Here is a 25,174-nt window from a genome sequence, read left to right as displayed (position 1 = left end):
TTATTATAAAATTATAACATTATAACTGTTATAATATGAAAATGAAATGTTATAATGTGAAAATATAATGTTATAACATTGTTATAATTATTATAATATGAAAATTACTGTAATATGAAAATTATTGCAATATAAAATAGTGTTAGTATAAATGTACATGTAAAATATAATAGGATATATAAATACAAAATGTAATCAGTGAATTTCATATAAAATACAAATATGAATTTGATTTTACTATAATATATAAAATAAAATATAAAAACCACATTATAATTTGCAACTGTGATTTAGTTGGCCTTAATATGCAATATTATTTTGATATAAAATCTGTAATAAAGAGTCCTAGCTTAGAATAGTATTATTATAATTATATGGAAAATAACATGAATTATAATAAGGATATAGTCTGATGCCAATCAAAATTATGGAGCATATCTTCAAAGTTATTTAGTTAAGAGGGTGAAAACACTGTAAACAAGAAAAGTAATAGAATTTGCCCCAGAAACTATTAGCATTTGTTTAAGGCTAAAATAATTTGAAGAAGGCTACCCGCTAAGGAATTCGAAGGCAGATCGTTGGAACCAGACAAGACCGCATGGAAGGGGACAGTCACGCTTCCAACAGGTAAGTGCTGGGAGGAGGCGAACGTCCCGCCCAGTAGGACAGCAACAGACAAACTACGACAATGTCTGGCAGCTGACAAGGCAAAACTACAAACTTCTAATAAACGCGTCAACACTCAGCAAATAAACCTTAAAAAAAAAAAAAAAAACTACAACAAACGCAACCCAAGAGGGTTAATACGTTCAGTATAAAGAGCAGATACATGTTAGCGTAAAAACAGAACGATGCAGATGCGATCCAGGAAAAAGGGCAAACACAGAGACTCCAAAGACCTGCTCCCAGGTAATCCGCATACCAACAGCTTAGAAGCTCAGCCACCAAATAAGTGATCAGAAAACTATTTTCCAGCCAGAGAGGCATTTGTCATGTGCACTTTTGTACGTTGTACAGGAAAGCACTTTCCCCCCTCATCTGCAGGGCAGATTAAAACAACGAATTCTCAGATCATAAAAATTACCCCCAAAGTTAAAGCATCTTCTCCATGATCCTCGGAGGGTCCCCTCATATACTGCCGGTAGGAGTGAAAAATCGGCATGACTTTCTGAAAACCCAATTTGACGATTCCCTCTTTTCTAGGAACTTACCTTAGGAAATTCAGAACTTATGAATGCATGTGACAAGTTACTTATAACGGTAAAAATCCAGAAATCGGTCCTGCAATAGGATAATACAAAACTCCTACAAATGGGAGTGGATCCATGTGTTCGTCATGAAAAGGAGGTTTTGTAAAGTCAATGTAGAAAGTAGTGATACAGCAATGATAAAGTGACAGTCATGTTAGAAAAAATGTACACGTACATGGAAAAAACTAGGAAAGAAAAACACACAAAAAGGTATGATTTTCACGATACTTGAAAAAGTGAGGTGAAGGGTGGAAAGTGTTTCCTTCTTCGACCTCGTTATACTATCACCTGTGGGAACATGCGGGGTCTGTACCACCAGGGAACGGACGTAAAGCAGTCGTGCGCTCGGTCGCGGCCTGCCCAGATTGAGGGTACCCTGCTTGCCGCCCAGGCGGCTTAGGTTCCTTCCACCGTCCATGAGCTGGACCAGAAAGTGAATTTCAACCATGAAGATGGGGCCAAACCCACAGGTGAGTAAGAGGCATGGAGGGAAGACCCCGAGGCCTTGGATGACCTGAGCTCCGGCACAGCCCACCAGCGCAAAGAGTCCGTGCGGAAGAGGAAGCTTGTCTGGTCTGAGTCACTGTAGTCGGGGATCTTTGTTACAGCAGCTTAACGCGGACTGAGGAATACACGCTATCCACGTCCCAAACATGCCTTAAGGATCTTCCCGTGCAACCACGTCTTCCTCTGTTTCTTTAATCGGTTTCAGTTTAAAACAATCTTATTCCATTTTTACGAGTGTGATTAAAGTGGGGGACGCCGAAGCCATCTCTGGGTCACATCCTTAAACAGCTGAGGTGTGTGCGGATCCGTAGAAGCACCGACCTCCGTAATGACTCCGTAGTTTCCACTGATTTCTTATTAGCCGTCAAACGAACAAGATCCAAACAACAGGTGGGATAGCACGGGGGGCCAGCCGCTCAGCACGATCTCATTTGGTGAGATCCCGACCAAATGCCGGGGGTTGGATTATCAGCGAAAGTAGCCTCTGCCCGTGTACGTGGAAAACAAACGCCGCACGTCCTTGGGGTGATGATCACGCTGGCTGGAACAGCACTCTGGCCGAACGGCGGGACGACTTCAGGGCTTATAATGGGACGTACAGGTCAGGGCTCGGCGGGCGGGCGAGCAAAAAGACTCCCCATCATTCTTGGATGGACTCACTTTTTTTTTTTTTTTTTAAGATTTTACATCTTTTGGATGGGGATGGACTCGCTTCTGGTTTGTTTTTGTTTTTTTTTAAGATTTTATTTACTTATTTATTTGAGATAGAGAGAGAGAGAGAGAACGAGCAGGGGGAGAGGCAGACATGAGACACAAGCAGATTCCACACTGAGTGCAGAGCCTGACACGGGGCTCAATCTCACGACCCTGAGATCATGACCTGAGCTGGAATCAGGAGTCAGACCCCCAGGTGCCCCGGATGGACTCATTTTATTTCAATTCCTCTTGGAGGGCACAGTGGGAAACAGGTGGGAACCACACATTTCTACGCGGTCCTCCAGGAAAGGAACAGTAAGAGGAACAGAGACGGGAACTCAAAACTAAGAGGAAACTGTGCCATCTGGATAGTTTTCAGCTGAAGGCAGCTGTCTCAGAATCACAGACTCAATCCCCGGCTGCCCTGCTCTCCATTAATCGTGAGTCATTTACACCTTTGCATTGCATGAATATGAACAGATTTATAGAAATGAAGGCACAAAAAAAAAAAAGAAATGAAGGCACCTCATCAACGTGAAGCCATATGAATAAGAGGACATAAAACAGAAATTACGGTGACATGTGGTCTTTCTGAGAACTGTCTGCAATAATTATGTGCTCAGTGGAATTTAAAAGGCATTTTTAATGTGACACCAGTTTATCCGATCGTAGAACCAACCTATGAACATGAGAACCTAACAAAGGCCAGCATAATGAACACAGGAACGCAGGGTGTTTCTGCAATCGGCTCGGCCAAGAGATTGTTTTAAGCCAAAAAAAAGAAAAATGTATATATATTATAAGGTAGAGGATTTGCCAAATATATTTCATGTCAATGTAAATTTTAATTTTCTGAAGAGAAACGGAACAAAGACAAAAAGACAAGGGCAGGACTTCTGGCTGTGGCTGAATGAAAAAAAAAATTGGCAAATCTTTTCCCCCAAAAAAGACACGTATAAAACTGAGCAAAATGAATAAAAGCAACCGTTTCAGAATTCTGGAAACTGGCCAATGGCATGCAACGCCCTGAGAAGCACAGCTGACACACGGCTGAATTTAGGGTGAGGAGACTGGTGATGCACGACTGGCCTCACAACACGCAGCCACAGCGGGTGGGCCTGACCCCGGGGGCTCTGCGCTCTGCCCAGACGGCGACAGCATCAGCAGCAGGAGCTTGGTGGAGCCCGGCAGCCAGGAAGGGCCAGCAGCGCCAGCGTCCAGCCCGAGGTGGGCTCCGGGGCCCAGGCACCGGCTGGCTGGGGCACGCACGGCACTCACTGGGGCTGTAGGTATGTGCGGCAGAGTCAGGAAGGGGCCACGCCAGCCACACGCGCCACGTGCACGTGCCAGAGGCCAGCAGAACCAGGACAACACAAAACCAGGCCGCCTGGAGGAGGCCTGGGCGTGCACTCTCCTCCCCGGCGCACACACAGCCCCACGGCCCTGAGGTCGCTGAGGGCAGCCTCTGCCCATGTAAAACCCGGGGCGGGACGGGGCTCCAGGGAATCCGGGCTTTAGAAAATGAGCACGGAATTTAATCTACAAACTGAACAGAGGGATCAGGAGTCACTCGCTGCAGGGGAAAGAGATTTCGCAGATTCATGGAGGCAAAGAAACCCTGACACACGGACACATAAGAGGAACAGACAAATCAAAAACACCAAAACAACCAGCAATAATGGCAACTTTGAGGGAAGGGGAGGAATCAAAAGCCAGAGATGCTACAATTCATTAAATATCGTGAAATAGGACAGTCCGGGTGGCCCAGCGGTTGAGTGCCGCCTTCGGCCCAGGGCGTGATCCTGGGGACCCGGGTTTGAGTCTTGCATCGGGCTCCCTGAATGGAGCCTGCTTCTCCCTCTGCCTGTGTCTCTGCCTCTCTCTGTGTGTCTCTCATGAATAAATAAAAAATTTAAAAATAAATAAATAAATAAATATCGTGAAATATCCAGTTTTTGACCAGAAATTATAACCTGCATAATAAACTAGAAATTATTACCCATACGCAGGGGGGGAAAGCAGCCAGCAGAACCTGTTCCTAAGTGTCCCTAAATGCTACCTTTAGCAGAAAAGAAACTTCAAGTGAAGCCACTCTACTTAAGTAAAAGGCACTAAAGGGAATGATGTTCAAAGAATTTTTTAGAAAAATGACGATGATCAACAAAGAGAGATCCTAAAGTAGATTGACACTATTCCTTTTTTAAAAAGGAACAAACGGGGCACCTGGGGGGGCTCAGCCAGTTGAGCGTCTGACTCTTGATTTCAGCTCAGGTCATGATCTCAGGGTCGTGGGTTCGAGCCCTGCATTGGGTTCTGTGCTCAGCAGGGAGTCTGCTTGAGATTGTCTCTCTCTCTGTCCCTCTACCTCCCACTAAAAATAAATAATTAAACTTTATTTTTTAAGATTTTATTTATTGATTCATGAGAGACACAGAGAGAGGCAGAGACACAGGCAGAGGGAGAAGCAGGCTCCATGCAGGGAGCCCGATGCGGGACTCGATCCTGGACCCTGGAATCTTGCCCTCAGCCAAAGGCAGATGCTCAATTGCTGAGCCACCCAGCTGTTTTAATAAATAAATTTAAAAAAAAAAGGACCAAATGGAATGTTTTTAGTAGAAGCGTATGATAAATGGAATGAAAATTTCACTACAAGGCCAACAGCAAAATCTGAGTAGCAGAAGAAAGCATCAGTGAACTTGAAGATCAATCAATGAAGATAACGCAATCTGAAAACAGAGAAAAGTATTTAAAAGAAAAGTATTTAAAAGAAATGGATCCCTGGGTGGTTCAGCGGTTGAGCACCTGCCTGCGGCCCAGGGCGTGACCCCGGGGTCCCGGGATCGAGTCCTGCATCGGGCTCCCTGCATGGAGCCTGCTTCTCCCTCTGCCTGTGTCTCTCCCTCTGTGTGTGTGTGTGTCTCTCATGAATAAATAAATATTTTTAAAAAATAAATAAAACATAAAAGAAATGGACAGACACCCATAGAGCTGTGGGACACCGTCATACTTACAGAAAGTACCAGTGATAGGAAAGGAAAGATAGAAAGATCCAGAAAAGATACTGGAATGACCACCTGCCAAAACATCCCTGCGTCTATCGAAAAACATTAACCTACGTATTCAAGAAGCACAATGGACACGAGCAGGGGCGGGGGGATGAACAAGGAGATCCACGCGTGGACACGGCAACGTTCAACCGTGAAAGCCAAAGGGGACTCCTGCAAGCCACAGGCAGGAGCGACATCAGGATCACCTCTGGCCGCCCTCTAACGGGAAACAGCGCAGCTGTTGAGTTCCCCATCGGGCTCCCCGTTCAGCGCAGTCTGCTTCTCCCCCTGCCCCTCCCCGCCCATGTGACCGTGCTCCCTTTCTAAGATAAAAATAGGTGAATCTTAAAAATAAAAAAATGATGTTGGGCAGAGAGGCACGGACGCGTGGGGCGCTGGGCAGCTCGCGGCCACCTCCCTCGGCTGCAGCGGTGTCCTGACGACGACGGATGGCGTGGGCCACGGGCTCTGGCCCCGCTGCCCTGCGGCCCTCGACACCCCCCAGCCATACCCGCGGCTCGGCGCCAGCCTGCGGCTCACCTGTGGGAGGTCAGCACCACCGCACAGCCTCTCCGAGCCTCCTGCGTGATCGTACGCCACAGGTGCCGCTTGGAGCAGGGGTCCATCCCAGAGCTGGGCTCGTCCTGCGGGAGAGGGCACAGGTGAGGGCCGCAGGGGGAGCCTCAGGACACGCGGGGGCGGGCGGGTTCCCGGCTCAGCACGTGCCCGAGCTCCCCTCGGGGTGCGGCAGGGCGGCCACCACCCACGGAGCTTCGGAAAGACACGCAGGAGCGGAAACGGCGTCCCCCGTGTAGCGCCAGCAGGTCAAGTGGGGTTTCATGCAACCTGGGGCTCTCTCCTCCAATATACACCCGACCCCTGCACTTACTGAACCACCTTTGAGAGAAACGGGCTCTGGGCGGCGAGATGCATGTCTGTGCTTTTTGCCGTCAGGGAGAACTAAACGCATTTCTCTTAAGGGCTCAGGGTCAGCAAGAAAGAGAAAGTGCACCCCAAAAAATGGCCCCGAGCTGCAAAGCATAGCTGTGCTCTTCTGCAACCTGGGTGAGGTACGTGCACAGCTAGAACAGTAACGGGAGCTGTGCTCACGCAGTGCCCAGCGAGCGCGGATGTGCGGCTCGTGTCCCGCCTGCGGCCCCCCCGAGCGCCCTCTGCACCTCGTCGGGAGGGGGGACCTCGAGCCACGCTTCAAATGCCAGCCGCTGGCTCTACTTCTCGGCCCGCCGTCACCAGCTGACGCCTTCATCCGGCCAAACTGGATTACCGCCAGCTCCCAGGCAGGTCTCGGGCAGCCTGCCCCCAAAGCCATGGCACCCATGCTCGCCCCCCCCCCCCCCCGTGCCGCTCAAGGGCCCGCGGTCCCCAACACGCCCACCAGGAGTCCCCCATGGGCGGGCGGGACGCAGAGACAGCGGGCGGATGTCAAGCCCGGATTAGCTTAGCGGTAGGTCCCGCACAGCTGCCGCTAATGGTGGACTTGTGTCGGACCTTCAGTGACGCACGTAACAGGGACTCGATCCCAAGATCATTGTTTTGGGGACGCCCGGGGGGCTCAGCAGTCGAGCATCTGCCCTTGGCTGGGGTCATGACCCCGGAATCCCGGACCGAGTCCCGCATCGGACTCCCTGCAGGGAGCCTGCTTCTCCCTCTGCCTGTGTCTCTGCCTCTCTCTATGTCTCATGAATAGATAAAATCTTAAAAAAAAAAAAAAAGGATGATCTTTTTTAAGATTTTTGTAAAACTTCAATGCATTTTTGGATTCTGTTCGGGAACTGTCATCTCAAGCAGGAAGTTCCTCAGTTCAGGGAACCAACAGTGCAGACGGGCTCTCCTCCCAGGGGGCTCCATGAGCTCGGCCGCGTCCCAGGTGGCGGCGCCCAGAGGCCGCGGCCCTCCGTCCCCAGGACTCACCAGGAGGAGCAGGTCAGGTGAGCCCAGCAGGGCCAAGGCCGTCGATAGCTTCCGCCTGGTGCCCCCACTGTACGTGGCCACCAGCTGGTCCACGTGGGCTTCCAGGCCTAGACGCTCCACGAGGTCCCCGGCCACCTGCAAGACAGGCGCCTCCCATGAAGGCAGCCCTCACTGGGCCTGGGCCGGCTCTCAGCCCTGCAGCCCCCTCACCCCCGCCCGGCACAGGACGGTGCCTGTGGGCGTCTCCGTGTGGGCCGAGCACCCCGCCCGGAGCCCAGGGAGACACAGGGGGCGCAGGGGGTGCAGGGGCGGAGACCCGGCCAGCCAGGGTCTGGATGCACAGCCACACGGGCGGGCCCACTGGGACTTCGGGGCGCAGAGACTTGGGACGAGGGTTCTTGACAGTCACACAGGCAGGAAATGCCCTGTTTCCAGGAAGGAGCCCCTGGGCTCGGGAAGGGGGCCACTGAGTTGGAGCTTCCCTTGGGCCACGGCTGGGAAGTGGCTCATGCAGCCTTGAGGACGGGGGTGGGGGGGGATGGTGCCACGGGCTGGGGTCCTGGCCCTGGACCTGCACACTCTCGCGCCTCCTCTCCCCTCCCCAGCTCCCCCTTTGCCTGCCCTGCGCCTAGCACCCGGGGCCCAGCCAGTGGGCGTCTGTCCGCACCCCCTCCTCCCAGTGGCCGTCCGGGGCCCACGCAGCCCCTCTGCTCCACACCCAGCACGATTCCCACCCCGTACGTTTGGCTCGTTCCCGGCCCATCCCCCCCGACCCCATGCAGACCTCGGGGGCTGACGCCGAGCACCAGTGGGTTTCCCGCTCCCTCCCCACAGTTTAAACCTCTGACAAAAGGGTCAAACTGGACCCTCGCGACCGCAGAGACACGGACCTGGCTCTGTCTTGTCCCTGTGGATCTCATCATACAGTCAAACTGGCCAAGATTGTATCTTAACTCAAATTTAGGAGAAGCAGGGAAAAGTCTGTGCCCTGAGTAACTAACAAAATGTAAGACAAAGGGAAAAAAATAAAAAAATAAAATAACAAGATATAAATATATTTAAACTGTATGAACTAATATTCATGCTTTATTAAATAAACCCGCACAAGTCAGGATAATCCTAATAAGGACAACGACGATGAAACGTCCACAATGCCTGGAAGTACCAGTGTGACGTTTCTGCCCCAACAGGAACCGCTCTGCAGCTTTACCGCGTGGCCTCGAGGTAACACGAAGGGCCCGAGGACCCACCTCGTGCGCAGACAGCGCGAGGCCCCGACCCAGCCGACTTCAGGGTTGCTTGTGTTCCCGGAGCCTAGAAACCGGCCACATTGCCCCAATTCCACAAAAGGTCACCGCTGGGCACCTGGGGGCTCGGCTGGTGACGCGTCTGCCCTCGGCTCAGGTCGTGACCTCAGGGTCCTGGGATCGAGTCCTGCACTGGGGCCCTGCTCGTGGGGGGCCTGCTTCTCCCTCTGCCTGGTTCTCTGCCTCGCTCTGTGTCTCGTGAGTTAATACATTTTTTTTTAAAAAAAGATCAAAATGGCAAGGAAAAAGGAAGCGCAGGATTGCAGACACAAGCCCGCCCCCAGCTTTCAACCCGGTCCCCATTCCTCCAGCCGTCACTTCTGGCTCCTTCCACCAAAACCTCAGAGCGGAAGAAACCTTGAGGATGAAGGCAAATGGGAGGAGGAAGCAGCGGGTGGGAGGCGCTGGGGTCACCACCGGGCAGGGCCCTGCGTCCCCTCTCCCCGGACACCACACCCCAGACACCCCCACCGGCACCGCGCCCGTGGTTCTGGGGCCCGAGCCCCGACGCTGTCGCACTGTGACCCCGGCCACAGGCCACGCCTCTGCCTGAATTGTTTTCTTATAACTTGATGCTAGATTTATTTTTAGATCAGATTCGCTGAATTCAGGCTAAAATGGAGAATTACAACACTACGCAGTGTGGACAGCCGGGGAAAAATGGAAAATCGTCACATCGACAGACTAAGCCTAATACAGGCCAAATGAATACAGCGTGTCTTCAGCACTAACTGAAGTTGTAGGGGTTCCGGGGAGGGGAAGAGGAGGAGGAGGACACACAGAAAACCCCAGGGGCTGGGCCACTGTGACCTGGGACCCCCGGGGGCTGACGGGCCTGGGTGCAGGGGGGGTGGGAGGGTGCAAAGGGCGGTCAGGAGGGGCAGGTGGGGGGACGGGGCTGTGCGAGGGGCGGTCAGGTGGGGCTGGTGCAGGAGACGCAGGAGGGGTGCGAGGGGCGGTCAGGAGGGGCAGGTGGGGGGGTAGGAGGGGTGCGAGGGGTGGTCAGGAGGGGCAGGTGGGGGCGCAGGAGGGGTGCGAGGGGCAGTCAGGAGGGACAAGTGCGTGGGGGGCGGGAGGGCTGTGAGGGGCGGTCAGGATGGCAGGTGCAGGGGGTGCAGGAGGGGTGCCAGGGGCGGTCAGGAGGGGCAGGTGCATGGGGGGGCAGGAGGAGTAGGATGCGAGGTCAGGAGGGGCAGGTGCAGGGGGCGGGAGGGGTGCGAGGGGCAGTCAGGAGGGGCCTCCCGCAGGTGCAGGTGCAGGTGCATCCTCCTCTAGAACCACAGTGGACCCCCTGCGGCTGCCCAGGCCGCTGAAGGCAGGTGCCAGCCCGCAGGAGGGAACCCAGGTGGGGGCAGATATGCCAGGAAGGCATCCCAGGGGCGGGGAGGAACCCCAGTTCCCTGTGATCAGAGGGGCCGCAGTTCAGGTTCAGCTGCGAGGGGCTCCTGGTCCCGGGACGGGCTAGGGGACCCCGGGCGGAGGGGCCACAAGGTGACTGCACGTCGTCTCCACTCCCTAGGCCACCGAAGGACCGTAGAAACAAGGCCGGACCACCCGGGGCACCAGAAGCCCCGCGGAACCCAGTGAGAAGCCAGCACGTGCTCGGCACCCGGGTGGCGTCTTCACCCGGACACATATGGGCACCAGTTTATAGGATTGGAAGGGAAACCCGGCCACTACCTGCAGCTCAGCTCCCCGTGTGCAAGCCAGGGAACAAGCGTGGCATGTAGGTCATGGGACGGCCGTGCGACACCCAGAACAGCCGCTGTGTCCCGAGACCCGGGCGGCCTGTGTTGGTCATTTTCTAAGAGCCCCTCCTGGTCACCGAGCCGAGAAGCTGCGGGACCCACCTGGCCGCTCTGGTTCCCGGATTTCTGAGGCTGAGGACGGGGCGGGACCCGGTCAGGGGAGCTAACTCCCCCGGGGTGGGGGGTACCCCGACGGCTCAGGAGGCCAGGCCTCCCATCCGGCAGCATTACCACAAACTCCGGGAGGGTTCCCCGACCCAGCCTGCGCCCAGAGGCCGGGGGGTGCCGAGCTGGCCCTGCCGCGGGACTCCACGGGGCGCGGGGCGCTGAGGCCCTGCCGACCTCTGGCCTCTTTCATCCGGACAAGGGGGGGCTGATGGGGACAGACGGCCCTCGAACGCGGGCTCCGATCGGCGTCGGGCTTCCACAGCCGCCTGGCTGGGATGAGCGGACCCAGGGTAGCGGGGCGACGGCCGGCCCCGCAGCCCGAGGGCCCGACTTACAGAGGGAGCACCGGGAGGGAGCACCGGGACGCGCAGAGGCCGAGCGTGTCTGCATCCTCTGGGGCCCGGGCCAGGTGGCAGGGCAGGGGCCACCCAGTCCCCGGGAGGGCCTCCTTCCAGCAGCCCGCGCGGCGCCTCGGCCGCGGCCCTTACGGAGAGGGGGGCATGATGTTTGCTCCCGAATAGAAGGGCCCCTAAGGGGGAGAGGCGCATAGAGACCAGACGAGCCCGCGAACATCAACCTCCCCCAAGAGGCCGAGGTGCTCGGCTCGTGACCGAACCCAAGACACCCCAGTTCCCTGTGATCAGAGGGGCCGGGGTTCAGGTTCAGCCGTGAGGGGCTCCTGGTCCAGGGGCTGCAGAGTGCGCTGCACCTGCAGGGGCCGAGGGCGCCTTACCTGGGGGATGCTCGGGCTGGGAACCCCGCGGAGGCGGCAGTAGTAGTCCAGGTGCTCCCAGCCGGTCAGCAGCTCGTCCAGGGCGTCCTGCTGCGGGCAGTAGCCGATGCGGAGCCCCGCCGCGCCCGCCGCGCCCAGGTCCAGCAGCTCTCTGCCAACACACACGGCCGCGCCGTCCAAACCCGGCTCCACAGGCCCGGCCCCTCCCGCACCCGGCCCGGCCCGCCAGGAGCTCGGACGGCCCCGCGGGGAGCAGCTACCCGGCGTCTGGGCCGGCGGGACACCCACACGGGGCGCCTGGGTGGCGGCCCAGGCTCGGCCTCCAGTGGCACCCGGGGTCACGGACACGGGCCCGAGCGACCCCCGGTCAGGCCTTTAAGAAGCCCACGCTCCTGGCGCCGTACGCAGCCTCCCACTGAACATCCGTAAACGTCTCCTGAAACGAAGACTCACCGTCATGGTCAGTGACCTCCACCCCTGAACCTGGGGCCGAGCCCATGTTGGCCCCTGCTCCGCAGGGAACTGCCCTCCCCCCGTCCGCTCTGTGCACACACACTCACCCTCTCGCTCTCTAAGTAAATAAAATCTTAAAAAAAAAAAAAAAACTCATATTAACTGTAAAGCCTGAAAGCATTCCACACAGGAAAAGGTCTATTTCCTAAATGAAAAAAAAAAAAAAAAGTCATTTTTGAGAAATCATTATTGCTACAGGTGTTACTATTGGGATCTCCCAAAAAGTGAATCCGTTCCATTCATTCAATGACTATTAATATTTTTAATTAAAGTGGCATAAGCGCCTGGGAACAAGGAAACGACACAAGAAAACCTAGCTTTGCGTAATTTTTCATTGCAAACCTTGCTTCATTTTCTCTGCTTCTTGCGAACCTCACGCCCTCCAACTCCTTCCACTCTATTTCCTGTAGCAAACAGCTGCTTCCAGCCTGACTTTTGCTGATCTGTGGAATTTTTTTCTTTTTTTTTCTTTTTTTTTTTTTTTTTTTAGTTTGGCCACATTCCGGAATTTTCTCCACTGATGGATTTTAAGAGACTTTAAAAGACAGGTAGGTATCAGTGGGAGGCTTTCTCGGCAACTTTACCCTGAATATCAGAATTTTGTGAATTAATAACATACAGTTGACCCTGGGCAACACGGGGTGTTAGGGACGCTGACCCCGAGCCGTAGAAACTCCACCTGTCATTGTGGGCGCCCCCAAAGCTGAAGCGCCAACAGCCGGGTATCGACAGGAAGCCTCGGATGGACGCGTGCTCTGTGTGCCGCGCGGAGTTTATCCCGCGTCCTTAAACTAGAGAAAATAAGAGGCTCCGAAGAAAATCCTAAGGAGGACAAGACACTCACAGTCCTGGAAACTGAGAAACAAGAATCCGTGCACGGGGCCGCAACAGGCCTGGAGGGTCGGGCTTCGTTTTGAACCTCGGCCTCTGGAGAAACGTCACTGGGCGAGTTTTGCTTTCTCTCGTTTTTCCTACTGTTATTTTCCACGGCGGTAAAATGCACATGACACAGAAGGATCGTTTGGGGGAGACCCGGCGGCTCCGAGGACACGCCGGGCGCTGCACCGTCACTGCCACCCAAGCCGCCCCAAGGCCCTGCACCCAGAAACCGGTCACGGGCCCAGGCCCGCCCCCGTGGACTTGCCCGCCCCGGGCGCCCGCAGAGCTGGACGATCCAGGGGACGACGGCAGCAGCTCGGTGTCTGGGCTCGCCGTCGAGGTCCACGCGCGCCGCGGCTCGGTGTCTGGGCCTGTTTCCACTTCCGTCCCCCACCAGCCATGTGCACAGAGTCACGTTTGGGGACCCCCACCGGCGTTTCAGAGCCGGCAAAACAAGGCCACATGTCCCCACGGCCCCCAGGGAGCGGAACGGCCGATGCCGACCACTGTGCGGCGCTGGGCGTCTCCCGCGGTTTCCTCTTTTTTCATTCTGCGGCCGTGAGGCAGAGAGAGGGAGCCGCGGAAGAAAGGAAGAGGGGCGGTCGGCTCACGTTAATAGGGACCCTGCTGCAGCGCAGCGCCCGGTTCGCAGGAACCCCAGCTGGGCTCCCCTGCAGCGGCTCCCCGGGACCATCCGGCTCGGCCGTGCATCTGCGTGGGGACTGTCACTCAAGCCCTCACCGCCCATCAGGGCTCACCAGTGACACATACGTCAAGGTCTTCGCATCGCATGTCAACAGCATCAAGGAGAATCTGGCCTTGTCCCGGGACCCTTCTATGCCCCGTCTGGGGGCACTTGGGCTGAGCATTGCCTTCAGCTCAGGTCATGATCCTGGGGTCGTGGGATCGAGGCCCCACGTCAGGCTCCCTGCTCCACGGGGCCTCTGCTTCTCTCTGCTCCCCCCACCCCGTGTGGGGTCTCTGTCTGTCTCTCTCTCAAATATACATAAAATCTTTTGGCAGGGAGGTGGAGGAAAGGGAACCCTCATCCACTAGTGGTTAATGGGAATGCAAACTGGTACAGCCACTGTGGGGAACAGGATGGAGGGTCCTCAAAAGGTTCAAAATAGGGCTACCCTACAACCCAGCAGCTGGACTACTAGGTATTTATCCAAAAGATACAAAGATACTGACCTGAAGAGGCCCCTGCACCCCAGGGTTTATAGCAACACTATCAACAACAGCCAAACTACAGAGAGAGCCCAAGTGTCCCCCGAGAGATGAACGGACAAAGAGAAGGTAGTAGAAGCATATGCAGTGGACTGTTACTCGGGCTTCAAAAAAGAATGAGATCTTGACATTTGCAAGGATGTGGATGGAGCTAGAGGGTGTTCTGCTGAGTGCAATGAGTCAGAGAAGGACAAATACCAGAGGGTTTCACTCAGATGTGGAATTTAAGACACAAAAAAGGTGAGCATAGGGAGAAAAAAGAGAGAGAAAAACCAGAAAACAGACTCCTAATGATAGATAACACACAGAGGGGTGAAGGAGGGAGGTGGGTGGGGGCCGGGCTAGATGGGTGGTGGGTAACAAGGAGGGCACTTGTGAGGAGCGCTGGGTGTTGTATGTAAGTGATGAATCACTAAATTCTACTCCTGAAACTAATATTACACTATATATTAAGTAACTAGAATTTATTTATTTTATTTATTTTTATTTTTTAGTAACTAGTATTTAAATACAAACTTGAAACTACAAAAAAATAATAAATTTTTAAAAATTAAAAAAAATTTTAAAAACCACCAAAAATACTAAAAGGCATCCTATGCAAAATGGTGAAACTTTTGTAAATCATGTATCTCATAATATGCTTGTTCTGGAATCTAATAAATAATGCTTACGACTCAGTAATAAAGATGTACGTAACCCAACTTTTTTTAAATGGGCAAAATATGTGAATATACATTTCTCCGAAGATGCACAAACAGCCAAAAGGCATAGAAAAAATATGGTTAGTACCAGTAAGTCATTAGAGAAATGCAGGGAAGCACCACCTCCTACCCTCTAGGATGGTTGCAATCCAACAGGGACGCGATACGTATTTGTGAGGATGTGGAAATATGGTGACCTTACTGCCCTCCTGTTGGCGACATAAAATAGGGCTCTGTTTTAGCAAAACAGCTTGCAGGGGCGCCTGGGTGGCTCAGTCAGGGCTTCACCGACTCCGTCCCTCTGGTGCCCACGTATGATCCCATTGAAGGAAAGTTTACAAACGAGGCTAATCCATGATAACAAGTCACCACAGTCTCCTCTCGACGGGGAGAGATCACGAGGGGGGCTTCTGGGTCCCGGCAACGGTCTGCCTTAGGGATGCTAGTGGGGATGGACGAGCAGAAGAAAAAATTCATCAAGCCTTATAGTCACGATATTTAGCTGTTCTACATCTCAATTTAAAGTTCACATTTTAAAAAGGGTTTATCTGCACTTGCTGATTTATAAAACTCCCTGCGCCAGTTTTAGCATTTCAGAATGTTTATCTGGGTTCTGCTGAAACGAGCTTTCCTGGTCTCCTAGCAGCTCTGCCCAAGTCGACTAGCTCTGTGGCAATTTAAATGTATGAAACTTGTATTTATTCATTTTTAAAGATTTGAGAGAGAGGGAATATGAGTGGGGAGGGGGCAGAGGCAGAGGGAGGAGCAGACTCCTCACTGTGGAGGGAACCCGGCCATGTAGGGCTGGATCCCAGGATCCCGGGATCACGACCTGAGCCACAAGCGGGTGCTTAACCCACTGAGCCCCCCAGGTGCCCCAAACTTATATTTAAACAGCACAAGCCATTTAAAGACATGGGGGATCTATTTAAATGACCGTTCTCATGGCTCAGTGGCCCAGGCCCCTCCTGCCTCTGCAATGCTTGCACCATGTGTGTCCCCTCTCAGGTGGGATATCTGGGCTTCAGAGGAGGTCACTAACGGCAGCCGGGGAGGGCTCTAGCCACGGAAAGAGGATGCTTCTCCATCTGTCTTCAGGACTACTCACCACCCAGGTCACGAATGGCTGCCTCCTTCTAGTGACACGGGAGCCACCTTTTTAAATCACGGACAAGATTTCACACTGGAGTGGGACGAAGAGCCTCTTCTGCTGGTCGTGCACGTAAAACGCTTGCATGCGCTTGGAGTTAGACAGAAACCACCTCGCCTGATCCTGCACGTCAGGGATCCCTCGGTTCTGCACTGTTGACCACGCACGGACGTCCGGTGCGGCGGGTGGCGGGGTCCACGGTCTGCGGAAAGGAGCCGGGGCCGCCGAGCCGGAGTGGGGCCAGGCCTTCAAAGAGCTTTAAGGACCTGTTGAGTCGAAGCATCCCGTGGCCTCTCTAGCTCCGCTTTGTTAGCTCAAAGACCTGCTGCTCTGGGAGTAGCTAAATGCTTATCGAAATGTAGAAGAGAATTCTCTGGAAAGATCAACAGATACCTTGGAGTTGAGGTCACAGGACCCATTTCAATGGCGCTGTCACAAGGGAGCTGGAGACTGGACGTAGGCTGAGCCCCGGAGGTCAGCCTGGCAAAGGTCATGTGATAATGAGGCTCTGGGGTGAGATGAGTTTGCCCTCCCCGACCTGGCAGGAGACCAGCCCGGGACGATAGATCTCAACGAGGGGTGATGCCAATGGGGCACCGCCTGCCCCAGGCCCCCGGCCGCCCGCCTCCCAGTCTGCACACGGCTGCACCACCCGCACGCTGATGCCTCGGCGCCTCTTGCCAAGGCAAGATGTTTTCCCGTCGAGGATTTGACACAAAAACAAACTTCGAATGGCTTTTATCGTGATGCGTGCTGACCAGCTTTCTCCCCCATCTCTTCGTTTGATGATGCAACACAGCAAGGAATTCTGAAGACTAAACAAAACGCTTGGCGCCTTCTGAGAGGCCGCGGCCAAGCCAACACTTCAATACTGAGAGTTGGCCTGGTTCTGCTGCTCGCCCACCCTGACTCCCCTCCTGCCACCAGCAGGCCGCAAGCGGCCAAGGCAGAAGGAGCCAACGCAGACCCGTTCCATGGCCCTGGCGGATTCGCTTCCAAGGCAGATTTTTAAACCCGTTTGCCTTCAAATTGCTCCATGTTTTCCTGCCACCGTCCACACGTCATCGCACCACAGCCTCCGCCCAGGTCACAACGGGTCAGTCCCTGAGTAACTGGATGTCCATGAACTGCTCCCATTGGGTCAGGAGGAGCCCCCACGCCCGAGAGCAAAGCCAGAACTGGATATGCGCCCTCCACAGTGGCCGCACGTGGGTGTGGAAACCTACGCACACCAAATTTTACCATCTATGCTCTTATAAATGACACATGAAATACAAGTGTAGGTGTCAGCATGTTTAGAAACATTCTTGGGAGAAACCAAGTCTTCAAATCAACGTAAGAGGTCAATACTGACTGGTACATGGGTTAGGGTGGTCATCCACGTACGTGACCACCTCTCATCCAGTCCTTACATCCGCCCGTCACAGCCGTAACTGAGCGAGACTGGTCATCAGCCCCACCAAATCCAGCCTTTTCCTTTTCCTTCCATCCCAAAATGTTAAAGAGAAGGTGGAAGGGAACACATGCTGGGAATCCAGGGACTGGGTCACTGCTAACTTCACACTATGTGACTCAGGCGAGTCCTTCGCCTGCCCAGCCTCCGGCTCTTCACCTGTGAGAGGAAGAGGGTGAGTCACTCATTGAGGAGCTACTGTGTACGTCTTCACAGAGCTCGTGATCCAACAGACCTGCCAATGGGAAGTGAAACACAACGTGACAGGATATTTTAATGGTGATGTGGTCAAGTGTCACGTGGGATGGAGTGAGAATAACTCTATCTTCCCAATGGGTGGCCGTAGACCTGTCCGCACTTGACACGGATGGACAGCTGGAGTTCCCCAGGTGAAAGGAGCACGCAGGGGCATAGAAATGGGGCCGGAGGAGGAAGAAAGAGTATCACGTGCATCGGAAGTCCTACACGATGCTGGGGAGGGCTTGGGTGCCGTGCAGGGAAGGCACCTGCAATCAACGGGTGCCCAAGGGGGCCTTGTATGGAGAGCTGAGCAGCTTAGACAACATAGGAACCCTGATGTTCACCAAAAGCTCCTATCTGAACCTTCACACAGCTCGACAGATAACCTCTATGTTTGAGGTTGCTTCTGATGATCTTTGGACAAAGGAAATCACGTGTGTCGAGCTGGTGTTCCTATCACCCCCGGCCCCCAGCGGCCCATTTTATTCATTAAAGAAAATAGGGCTCCGTGTTGGAACAACCTCCGGAGAAAAGGATTCTAAATTTACGAAGACCTCGACCTGGCTTTTGTGTTTAAATGTCCAGGAAAGGAGAGCAATTGCCTCCAATATTCGTCTTCAGTGAACATTATCCTTTGATTAACAAAACGCTTAGGGACATACGTCTGCCGGGGGATTTTCAGTTTTTCTAATATCACTTTGTAATGAAACAAACGGATAATGCAGGATGGCTTAATCCCCCTGGTCCGTCAGTACAGGAGCCGATGTGTACTGGTGGGGGATAAAGCCCCAGGAGAAATGATGAATTAAGCACCACACACTGTGGGAGAGGTCAGCAGTTCTTGACATAATGAATGAATTTTCCATTAAAAAAAGAAATGACAGGGGCAGCTGGGCTCAGTTGGTTACGCATCCCACTCCTGATTTCAACTCGGGTCATGATCTCAGGGTCGTAAGACCAAGCCCTGCGTGGGGCTCTCTGCTGAGCTGAGCATGGAGTCTGCTGGGGCTTCTCTCTCCCCTCTCCCTCTGCCCCTGACCCTGTTCACGGTCTCTCTCTCAAAAATGAATGAATGAATGAATGAATGAATGAATGAGATTCTCAGCCCTAACGGCGACCTGCGGAGGCCTTCCACGGGCCCTGCTTTCTGCCATGGCTGAGCCCGGCCACATGGCCCACACCAGTCTGTACTACAGGACAAGACTGTTGGATCCAGGAGACACTGAGCTCCAAGAAAAGAAAACTCAAGTAAGAACATAATTGGGGGGCTCAATCGGGTAAGCATCTGACTCTGTGTCAGCTCAGGTCATGATCTAAAGGTCTTGATCTCCCGATCAAGTCCTAGGTCTGGCTCCATGCTCAGCACCGAGTCTGCTTGCAATTCTCTCTCCCTCTGCCCCTCCTCCCCCATGCTCACATGCTCTCTCTCTCAAATTAATATATTGTTTTAAATGAGATAAGATTTTTTTTTTTTTTAGGAAACAATATGATTGCATGAGAGAAAAATGGCTCAGTAGTTGTGGACTTAGAAATCCAGTGGAATACAGGATGGGCATGAGCATGGGATCTGTGCAGCAGTCAGTTGTGAGCTTCATGGGCAGGAAGATGTACACCGGCTAAGTAGTTAAAATTCCATTGTGTTCTAATTACCCATTTAACTCCTTGACTAGCAATGTGCATCACACATCCTGCTGTGATGTAAAAATTGGAGACCTAGACGACACAAACCAACAGTTTATAATATGACGGCAATGATGTGTATGTGCACCTACAGGACGGACAGGTAAGTCTTAGATGATGGGGACGTGATAAGCACACACATGCAGGATAAATGGGCAGATATAGACTATTTATAGATGACAGAAACATAACACACACACATCAGACACATACGTACATACAACAGAATTTTTTTTCAAAGCTGGGACTACAAGAATAAAAACCACTTTCATGTAAGAATAGTCTTACAGGATTTCCCTTCACTGTTTTCCTAATCAGTATTAGTATTTTACATCGCCGTTTAATTTAAAACGGGAGAGAAACAAATTTCCAAGCGATTCCTAATTGGTGAGGTTATGACTTAATCTGTGATTCACGTTAGTGTAAAAGATTTATAAGCAATAAATTAGCCTCGGTCTTCTTCGTAATATTGGTATCACGGTGCTTAAACGAAGCCGGGTATCTGTATGTAGGTTCCTACGTGTAATACCCAGAATCTCAGCAACGTGGGGATATTAGAGGGTCTAAGAGTTACTGCTCACCCGCATCTCTGATGTGTGATCACTTAAGACGGGAGGAAGCTGGGGGGCCGGGAGGCAGAAGAAAGATCTGTCCTACCTTCATGCATTGACATGGAACAGACTCCAAAAATACTGGTCTAACATGTGAAAAGAATGCCTGCGTCTTTTTTTAAAGATTTTATTTATTTGAGAGAGAGAGAGAGAGAAGAGAGAGAGAGTGCACGTGCACACACGCACGGGCAGAGGGAGGAGGAAAGTCAGAAGCTCTTGACATCTAGCTCCTCAGTCCACCTGTCAACACCTTCCTGGGCCCAGTAGGCAGCTTTTAACTTCCTGTTCAGAAACTTCACAACTTCACGTTTTTCTAACTGGGTGATAACGTCACCAAATTTCCCCCAGGCCATGACTTACTATTTCTCCTAGAAAACCACGATGCTTCTCGAGCATCACAGTTGAGAAGATACTCGTACCTGGACGTCTTGTAGTGAGACTGCGGAGTTAAATCTCAGACAAGCTCTTAAGGAAAGATGAGAGAAAAAGACCATAAAGGAGCAAAATTAGGTTTGTGTCTGTTCAAATTAGCAGCTACTAACCACTGTGGCTTTTAAGCTTCATAAAGTATTTTTTTTTATTGATCTGAGAGAGAGAGAGAGGCTGGGGAGGGGCAGAGAGATCTCCAGCACATTCCCCGCTGAGCCTGGGAGTTGGGGCCTCACCTCACTACCCCGAGATCACGACCTGAGCATGACCCGAGCTGAAATCAAGAGGCAGACACTCAACCGACTGTGACACCCAGGTGCCCCTAAACTTCAGTTTCAATGTATTCAGTTACGGGGGTGCCTGGGCGGCTCATCCGGTTGAGTGAGTGCCTTGGGCTCAAGTCATGACCCTTGCGCCGGGTCGGTCTCGGTTGGGGCTCCCTGCTCATCGGGGAGCCTGCTTCTCCCTCTCTCGGCCCCTCCTCTCTGCTTGTGATCTTTCTCTAAGATAAATAAAACCTTAAAGAAAAAAGAAAAAACCCTCCTCAGGTCAAGAACCGGCAAGAGAGGTGAACTGAGAGGATGCACACAGATAGGGCCTGAGGCTTTGCGGACTCCTGACCAGGTGGACACTCCTCTGTGGATGATCACCGCTCGACAGGACCAGCACACAGCGGACACGGCCCTTACAAGGCTGCTGGCCACACACTGAGTGCAAAAGGCTCACAGGCCCGGGGCTAATGCACACACACCGGAGCCTTACAGGGACCGTCCCTCCCTCGCACCCAGGACCCAGGAGGGGTGATGGGCCTTGTAGGTGGCGTAACTTATCCCTCCAGACACTTCCAAAGTCTACTCTGCTTCCAGGCAGACCCAGGCCAGCCCCGCTTGGCTCCGAGGCAGCACCTTAGCCCTCCTACTCCTCCAGTGAGTCATTGGCCTGAATTCCAACGCTATGTGATCTGGTAACTCCTATGCTGAGAACTCGGATTCAAATCCTCTGCTACTTTCCAGAAGCCTGACTCCTAGCACACCACAGAATGCCCTGAGCCCCAAATTCCTGATCAGTGTGATCAGGATGAGGTCCTCTTCCCCAGGTGGTTCCAACCCCCGGATGAGACCAGAAACGCCAAGCCCCACATGGCCTGATGCTTGGTAAATACCAGAGTCACAACAGTGTAACTATTAGGATTACAACTTATTCTAATTCTAACCCCAGGAGTTTGCAACCTCTAGCATCTAAGAGCTGCAGAGGGTCAACCTACACATCTGCTAGTGCCGGTAGTGAGGCCATAGGGACGGGTGGGGACTGTGACGAACTAGGAAGTCTGCGTTCTGACCAAGGGAGGTCCAATTCCAAAATGCACGTGCTGTACTGGCCAAATAAAAACAAAGTGACTGTTGGCCTGCGGTCTTCCAGTCGGTGACCACTGCCATTGTGCCAGGGGCTCAAGATAATTTAAATCTAATTACAAAGCTCGGTTACGAAGTATATTCTGTACTTACGGACACACCTTCATAGACGTTAATAAACAAGAAAAGAAAAGAGCCCTGTTCCTGATCATATAACCTCAAAAAAAAGAGACAAAAAGGACCTGAAAATAATGAATGACTATCAACGTACCCTAACTGGGTAGCAGTAGGTTATGAGCTTCATGGGCAGGAAGATGTACACCAGCTAAATAGTTAAAATTCCATTGTGTTCTAATTACCCATTTAATTCCTTGACTAGCAATGTGCAATTAACATTACAAATAATCAAGGTTAAAAATATAATTAATGCAAGTGCGATTTAGTCATAATTAAACTAATTACACACATACGTAGCATAATAAGGGATTGCAAGCCATTAAGGAGATATAAATGTATTCTTTCCTTCAAGAACAGCTATTTGAATTTCATTTTCCAATTAGTTTACAAATGATGGGACGGGATCATGAACAAGAGAGTCAGGCTTCCAGGGATGAGAAAAATAGACCATATATTTTTTGCTTTTGACATTCTGATCCTTCTATCCACAGGTACTGGTAAATAGAGAGGTTAGGGATGCGCACGCACGCACGCACGCCACCCAAGCAACAGACACACACTTTCTTCCTTCCACAACTGCAGGAAAAAACCAGCAGTGTGAGAGCTCGAGCATGCTTCGACTCCATACACGCGACTCCCTCTCAGAGCCTGCACCAGGACGCACACGTACCTCACACTCTCCCTACTGGTCGGATCTCCTTCCTCCTATTTCCCACTCACCTGGGTCAGCAGCCAGACACACGGGGCCCGCTGGGCGCCCGGAGAGACCTCAGGCCTGGCCGCTGTCTGCCCACACCCCCTCCACCCTTTGCGGATGAGATAAGGGAGCTTATCCCATTGGCACCAGAGACCCCTCCCCGTCTGGCACCTGGCAGCTAACAGAAAGGTAAACGTGGAAGGAGGACGCAGCTCAGACTCCAGGCCACAGAGCTGAGGGGATGCGGGCGGCTCTAGGGCTCGCTCAGGATGCCCTGGCAGGCTCTGGATTTACCCTGCGGGGGTCCTGATGACGGCGTGTCCTGAGGTCGGAGGGCAGTCCCCGTTGAGCATCTTGAATGTGCTGCTCTTCCCAGCCCCGTTGGGCCCCAGGAGCCCAAAGCACTGACAGGAGAGAAGAAGCGGGGGAAGGGCATGTCAATCCCAGCAGACAGCACTTACTCTCCGAGCCGCCGGTTTCTGACGCTCGCAGACCTTTAAAATCACACGACAGTGCAAAGCGCTCTGGAAGCGATCGTGGTACCTGAGCGGTGTGACTGTAGGGACACTCACCTCCGAGGGGTGAATCCAAGGAAGGAACCCTCCAGAGGGTGAGCAGGCAATGCCAACTACCGGGGATTGTGCGAGATCCCCCATCACATGGCGGGCAGTCCCCACAAGGCCCTAACTGTGTCCCTTTGTGGGAGATGACAGTCTTTGGAATTCACTCGTTGTTACCGTTATCTGCTTGACGCCACTGCACAGTTTACAGTTTGTTCTGGGGCACCTGGAAGGCTCAGTCGGTGAAGCTTCCGAGTCTTGGTTTTGGCTCAGGACATGACCTCAGGGTGGTGGGATGGAGCCTTGTGCCAGGCCCCATGCCCAGCGAGGAGTCTGCTTGAGATTCTCTCTCTCCCTCCCCCTCTGCCCCTCCTGCACTGAGCTCTCTGTCGCTCTCCTTCACAAATAACTAAATACTTTATTTTGTTTTAAGATTTATTTATTTATTTATGATAGACAGAGAGAGAGAGGCAGAGACCCAGGCAGAGGGAGAAGCAGGCTCCATGCCGGGAGCCCAAAGCGGGACTCAATCCCGGGTCTCCAGGATCGTGCCCTGGGCCAAAGGCAGGCGCCAAACCGCTGAGCCACCCAGGGATCCCCCTAAATCAATACTTTAAAAAAATGAACACTTTAAGTAGACTCTAAAAATATTCTCTAAGCCCCCAACTTGGACTCTAGGCTGCTCCAGACAGCAGTTAAGATGACAACCGTTAGTTCTAAACACGGACACTCGGCATCAAGCCAACATTTTGGAGAGTCTTTTGGCTCAACGTCGTCTTATGTTCCATGTGAAAAATGCCCTTCCTGCTGTCTTTTCTAGATCTAGTCCTTATCTGTCAGTATGTCCTTAGCTAGAGATTCCACGGTAGAGATAGAAACACCGTGTGGTTCTGAAAATCTCCTTCCAAGACCTCTGTGTTCTGGTGGCAGGGGCTGGCTTCCTGTCCACTGACCTAAGCTGACCTGGCTTTCCTGGGGCTGGAAACCTACTCGGGACCTCTGCAGGACAGGTGCTCCCTGAACTGCCACCTGTTTAAAGGTAGTCATCTTCAGAACTGATTTCTTTTTATGCAATTAAGCACAAATCAGGAACAACTTTCATGGCTTCTATCAGTCCCGATTAAACATTTCTACTAGAATTAATACCATATCCATGAAAAAAACTCTGAGCTATTGCTCTGGTGTGAGCATTCTTTTCCCTTTCCCAAGGAGCATTTTACTAGATGGACTTAACTGGCCATTTAAAGAGCACGGAAGTCCAAGCAAGAGCTAGAAGAGGTTCCCTTAATTAACTGGATTGATAAAATATTTGCATTCAGTAAGATGCCATCCTATAGCTAAACGATTAAAATTCTTCAATGACTTGAAATTTTTTTAAGATTATAGAAGAGAAGAAATTCCATCAATCAATTAGCAAAGTTTTCCCTGGGGAAAGAGCTGATAGATGCTCTACTCAGATTCCGTGTCTAGGGATTTTTGCAGAAATTCCAGAAATTTGAAGGAGATCTCAGATACTTTGAGCATAAGATATCAAAAGACATCAGATATTTTGAGCATGACACAGGCAGATGTGCAGTGAGAGATGCACGGGTTTGTAACAGGAAGGGTACAAATAGAGGGTCCTTACCTCTCCTCTTCGTAGACCCAAACTAATATCGCACACAGCAGTGGTTCTCCTGAAGCTCCCATAGCTTTTGCTGAGGTTGCATAACACAAGAAGGTCTTCACTGGTTTTTCCTTTCAACACTCTTATTTGCTCTTTTTCCACATCTATGTCCTTGGAAGGTGTGACTGTGCCCTGGATGGCAGAGTGACCCCTGGGGAGACGAGGTCAGAGTTACTTCACGTGGAAATGGAAGAGTCAAGAGGAAGGTCAGAAACCTGTTGAAACGGGAGATGTGGTCCTGCGCGTGGACTCTCAGCTCTGGTCCAGGCACCCCACTTCTGCATCGCGATTAAGAATCAGCAGGGATCTGGGGCCCCTGGGTGGCTCAGGGGATGAAGTAGCCGACTCTTGGCGTCAGCTTAGGTCGTGATCTCAAGGTCGTGAGATCAAGCCCCACGTTGGGCTCAGCATAAAGCCTCTTTCAGATTCTCTCTCCCTCTCCCTCCAG

General features: G+C 52.3%; 1 protein-coding gene across 1 annotated transcript in view; it reads right to left on the bottom strand.

Moving 5' to 3' along the window:
- Window positions 1-25,174, bottom strand: part of ABCA13 (ATP binding cassette subfamily A member 13) — a 232,906-nt gene that overhangs the window by 12,870 nt on the left and 194,862 nt on the right. The window contains exons 56-60 of the mRNA XM_038562528.1: window positions 24,688-24,877; window positions 22,795-22,904; window positions 11,389-11,539; window positions 7,433-7,567; window positions 6,041-6,144 (exon numbers count right to left, since the gene is read on the bottom strand). Coding sequence (XP_038418456.1) covers window positions 6,041-6,144; window positions 7,433-7,567; window positions 11,389-11,539; window positions 22,795-22,904; window positions 24,688-24,877 — 690 coding nt within the window. The remainder of the gene's footprint in view (window positions 1-6,040; window positions 6,145-7,432; window positions 7,568-11,388; window positions 11,540-22,794; window positions 22,905-24,687; window positions 24,878-25,174) is intronic.

The sequence above is a fragment of the Canis lupus genome, chromosome 18, assembly GCF_011100685.1.
Source record: "Canis lupus familiaris isolate Mischka breed German Shepherd chromosome 18, alternate assembly UU_Cfam_GSD_1.0, whole genome shotgun sequence".
Lineage (NCBI taxonomy): Eukaryota > Metazoa > Chordata > Mammalia > Carnivora > Canidae > Canis > Canis lupus.
Note: the sequence above shows the minus strand (reverse complement) of the source record. Positions and strands in the feature narration are given on the sequence as shown.